This window comes from Carassius carassius, chromosome 5 (assembly GCF_963082965.1).
Source record: "Carassius carassius chromosome 5, fCarCar2.1, whole genome shotgun sequence".
NCBI classification, from domain to species: domain Eukaryota; kingdom Metazoa; phylum Chordata; class Actinopteri; order Cypriniformes; family Cyprinidae; genus Carassius; species Carassius carassius.
Genome location: NC_081759.1, coordinates 328,129 through 331,771, shown reverse-complemented (window position 1 = coordinate 331,771; position 3,643 = coordinate 328,129). Strand labels below are relative to the sequence as shown.

The window sequence follows — 3,643 nt, the reverse complement described above, 5'->3', positions numbered from 1 at the left end:
CTCGAGTCCCACGCAGAAGATGGAAGGTTATAAAACTGGAGCGACGACAGTGAAGGACGAGAGAGGACCAGGCCTGGGCTTTACTTTATGTTTTGTTTTTTATTTGTGCGCATCAGTCGTCCGCGAGGGGCTGATGCGCTGTTTTGTGTTTATTTTGATTATTAAAGTTTCATTTGATTGTCCGCCGGTTCCCGCCTCCTTCTTCCCGAAGATTACGGAGTTTTTATTATAACAGTCAACAATAGCCAGTAATCTGGTGTACTTTGATTGACTGCATGTACCTTGTGAGGTGAAAACAAGTGTTATTCTTTGACAGAATAATTTAATTTTGAGTCTGATATCCAGTGTTTTGGTAAAGTTAATGTGTGCAGAGAAAGATGTGTTCTATTTTGAAATGAAGATTTAGTATATATGAGAAGAAAATTATCAATTTGGCCAATTGTGTTTGGAAGGTGTGAGTCTGTGTTAAGAGTTTAGAAAAAGTATCTGAAGTATGGTTAGCGATTGAAAAAAACTGTAAGAGCCACACATCCAGTAATAAGGGTAGATACATCATCTGAAAGTTGAATAAATCATCTCTTTAGTGATGTGTGGTTTATTAGGAGGACAATATTTGTCTGAGATACAACTATTTGTAAATCTGGAATTTGAGGGAGCAAAAAAATCTAAATATTGAGAAAATCATCTTTAAAGTTGTTCAGATGAAGTTCTTAGCAATGCATATTACTAATCAAAATATTCAGTAGGAAATTTACTAAATATATTCATGGAACATAATCCTAATAATCTAATGTTTTTTGACACAAAATAAATATCGATCATTTGACCCATACAGTGTGTGTGTTTGTGTGTGTGTGTGTGTGTGGAGTCGCTGTGTGTCGCTGCTCCTGCAGGAGTTCCTCGGGGCTCCGAGACACTCATATTTACCCAGAGAGAGAGGGTCTGCTGGGGGGAGGTGACGCCCCCTCCGACACACACACACACACACACACACACACACACACACACACACACACTCTCTCTCTCTCTCTCTCTCTTACACACACACACACACACACACACACACACACGAACACGCTCAGAACTTGTTGCTCCGTGGAGGAACAGAAGCGGCTCGTTCGTAGAGTCTGAGGAGAAATTCAAAGAGCAGATCCGCTAAACTACAGACTGAAGCGATTCTCGGCGGTTTGAGATCAGGATGTGTGTGAAGTGAGCTCTGCTCGTGTGGAGCTGGAGTTTCTCTGACGAGCATCATCATGTCTGGCTCAGTCCAGCTCTGCTTCTCTCGGACTGATCTCTCTCTCGTGGGATGTTCTGATCGTCAGTGAAGAAGAGTCGAGTTTGGTGGAGTTTCTGCAGAAGACTGAGATGATGATGATGATGGTGGTTAGTTGGGGCGCTTTTCTCCAGACTTGCTTGATAATGATGGTGAGAGCAAACCAGCAGAACCCAAGAGAGACCAGGTGCGACCTCAACACCAAAGTAAGAGCTTATCCTTATTAAACACAGTAGATCTTACCAATCAGACCAGCAGCTCATCAGCATTTATGATGCAGTTATGAATACTGATGTACATTAAAGTTAAAGTTGAATGCAATTGACTGGTTTAATGTTAAATAATGTAGGAGCAGTAATGACTCTTAATGTCAGTGATGGAAAGTTATTAAGCACCATCAGCTCTTTGCTATGGAACATGCATGTGTCATAATGGATAATAAACACTGGGTTTGACATGTAAATTATTTATTATTATCAATTTTTTTTGCACTAAAAGGGTTTAAATCACAGTGTTTGAATGGAAGATAAGAGCTCTTAGAAAGCAATATTTGCACAGACATTGACAGAGTTTTAAAGACTCACTTTGTTGAACATAAAACACAATGCTTCTGCATTAGCTGACAGTGTTATGTTTAGTAGCTAAAAACTGTTTCTGTCACTTTATTCAATATGCATCTGTGCATGAAACTTGTTTCTGGAGTGTCCGACTGTCAGAGTTCTCCAGTCGGTCTGGACGTGTTTTACCCTTGACTCTCACGCCAGACACTAATTAGATATTAACTGTCTATTGAAGACTTTAGCAGCTTGTGAATAAACATCAGCTCTTCGTTCAGAAACGAACAGCCTGCCTTTGGTTTGAGTCTCAGAAAGTGTTTCACAGCTGCACATCTTCATCTCATTAATCAGAGATTGAACAAAACAATGATGTTGTGACAGAGTGACCTTTACTGGCCAGTATTTGGACGTTTCGAGGTTATCGGTCAGTAACAAGTGTATGAAGCTATTTCCTTTTCAAATCCTTTTCAGACACTGATGACTGGAGTAATGATGCTGAAAAATCAGTTTACAATATATTACCATAGAAAACAACTGTTTTAAACAGTAATATTATTTCACTATTTGTTTTACTGTAATTTTGGTCAAATAAATGCAGTATTGAACAGAAGAGACTCATCTTTTATCGGTAGAGAATACAGTTTTTTCAGCTGCTTACACACAGAATCTTTCCTCTTCACACAGTTTCTGAGAGTTTTGCTTTCAATTTCATAAAACATTTTTTGGAAAACACACAACACACAAATCTAACAGAAATTAATATTATGGCAAATGTTGAGATGAGTTTGTGATGCTTTGAATGCAGTGCTTCATTGTGCAAGATGCACAGTGTTTTGTGTGCAGTTCTTGGATTTGTGTGTAAAGTTTTGATAATCTGTATCAAGCAGTTGAAAATATATATAGTTTGGAGTCAGTAAGATTTAATTTTTAATTGAATTAATACTTTTAATCATTGAGGACCCATTTATTTTATCAAAAGTGTCAGTAAAGACATTTAAAATGTTACAAAAGATTTCTATTTCAACTTAATGCCGTCGTTTGGAACTTTCTATTCATCTGTGAATCCTGAAAAATAAAACACTTCATGATTTCCACAAAAAACACAGACTGTTTCAACACTGACAAAACAAATGGTAAATAAAATAAAGTCAAATAAATGTAATGAAATGTTTCTTGAGCAGCATATTATTCTGATCTCTGAAGATCATGTGACACTGAAGACTGGAGGAATGATGCTGAAAATACAGCGGAGCATCACAGAAATAAATTACACTTTAACACAGATTCAAACAGAAAACTGCTGTTTATATTCTAATAATATTTCACAATTTTATTCTACTTTTGATCAAATTAATGCAGACCTGGTGAGCAGAAGAGACTTCTTTTATAGATGTCACTGAAGTTTAAGCATCAGCCTTTGAAAAGCCCAAACCTCTTCTCTCCTCTCCTCCTCTTCTCTTCTCTTCTCTTCTCTCCTCTTCTTCTCTTGTCTTCTCTTCTTCTCTTCTCTTCTTCTCTCCTCTCCTCTCCTCTCCTCTCCTCCTCCTCTCCTCCTCTTCTCTCCTCTCCTCTCCTCTACTCTCCTCCTCTCCTCCTCTTCTCTCCTCTCCTCTCCTCTCCTCCTCCTCCTCTTCTCTTCTCTCCTCTCCTCTTCTCCTCTTCTCTTCTCTTCTCTTCTCTCCTTCTCTTCTCTCCTCTCCTCTCCTCTCCTCTCCTCTCCTCTCCTCTACTCTCCTCCTCTCCTCTCCTCTCCTCTCCTCTCCTCTCCTCTCCTCCTCTCCTCTCCTCCTCTTCTCTCCTCTCCTCTCCT

At 39.0% G+C, this 3,643-nt stretch overlaps 1 protein-coding gene across 1 annotated transcript in view; it reads left to right on the top strand.

Annotated features, from left to right (window-relative positions):
• The first annotated feature begins 1,044 nt into the window (after positions 1–1,044).
• The window catches only part of trabd2a (TraB domain containing 2A), a 49,366-nt gene continuing 46,767 nt past the window's right edge, over positions 1,045–3,643 (top strand). The window contains exon 1 of the mRNA XM_059549314.1: positions 1,045–1,482. Within this exon, the coding sequence (XP_059405297.1) occupies positions 1,369–1,482 (114 nt within the window). The 5' untranslated portion in view covers positions 1,045–1,368. The remainder of the gene's footprint in view (positions 1,483–3,643) is intronic.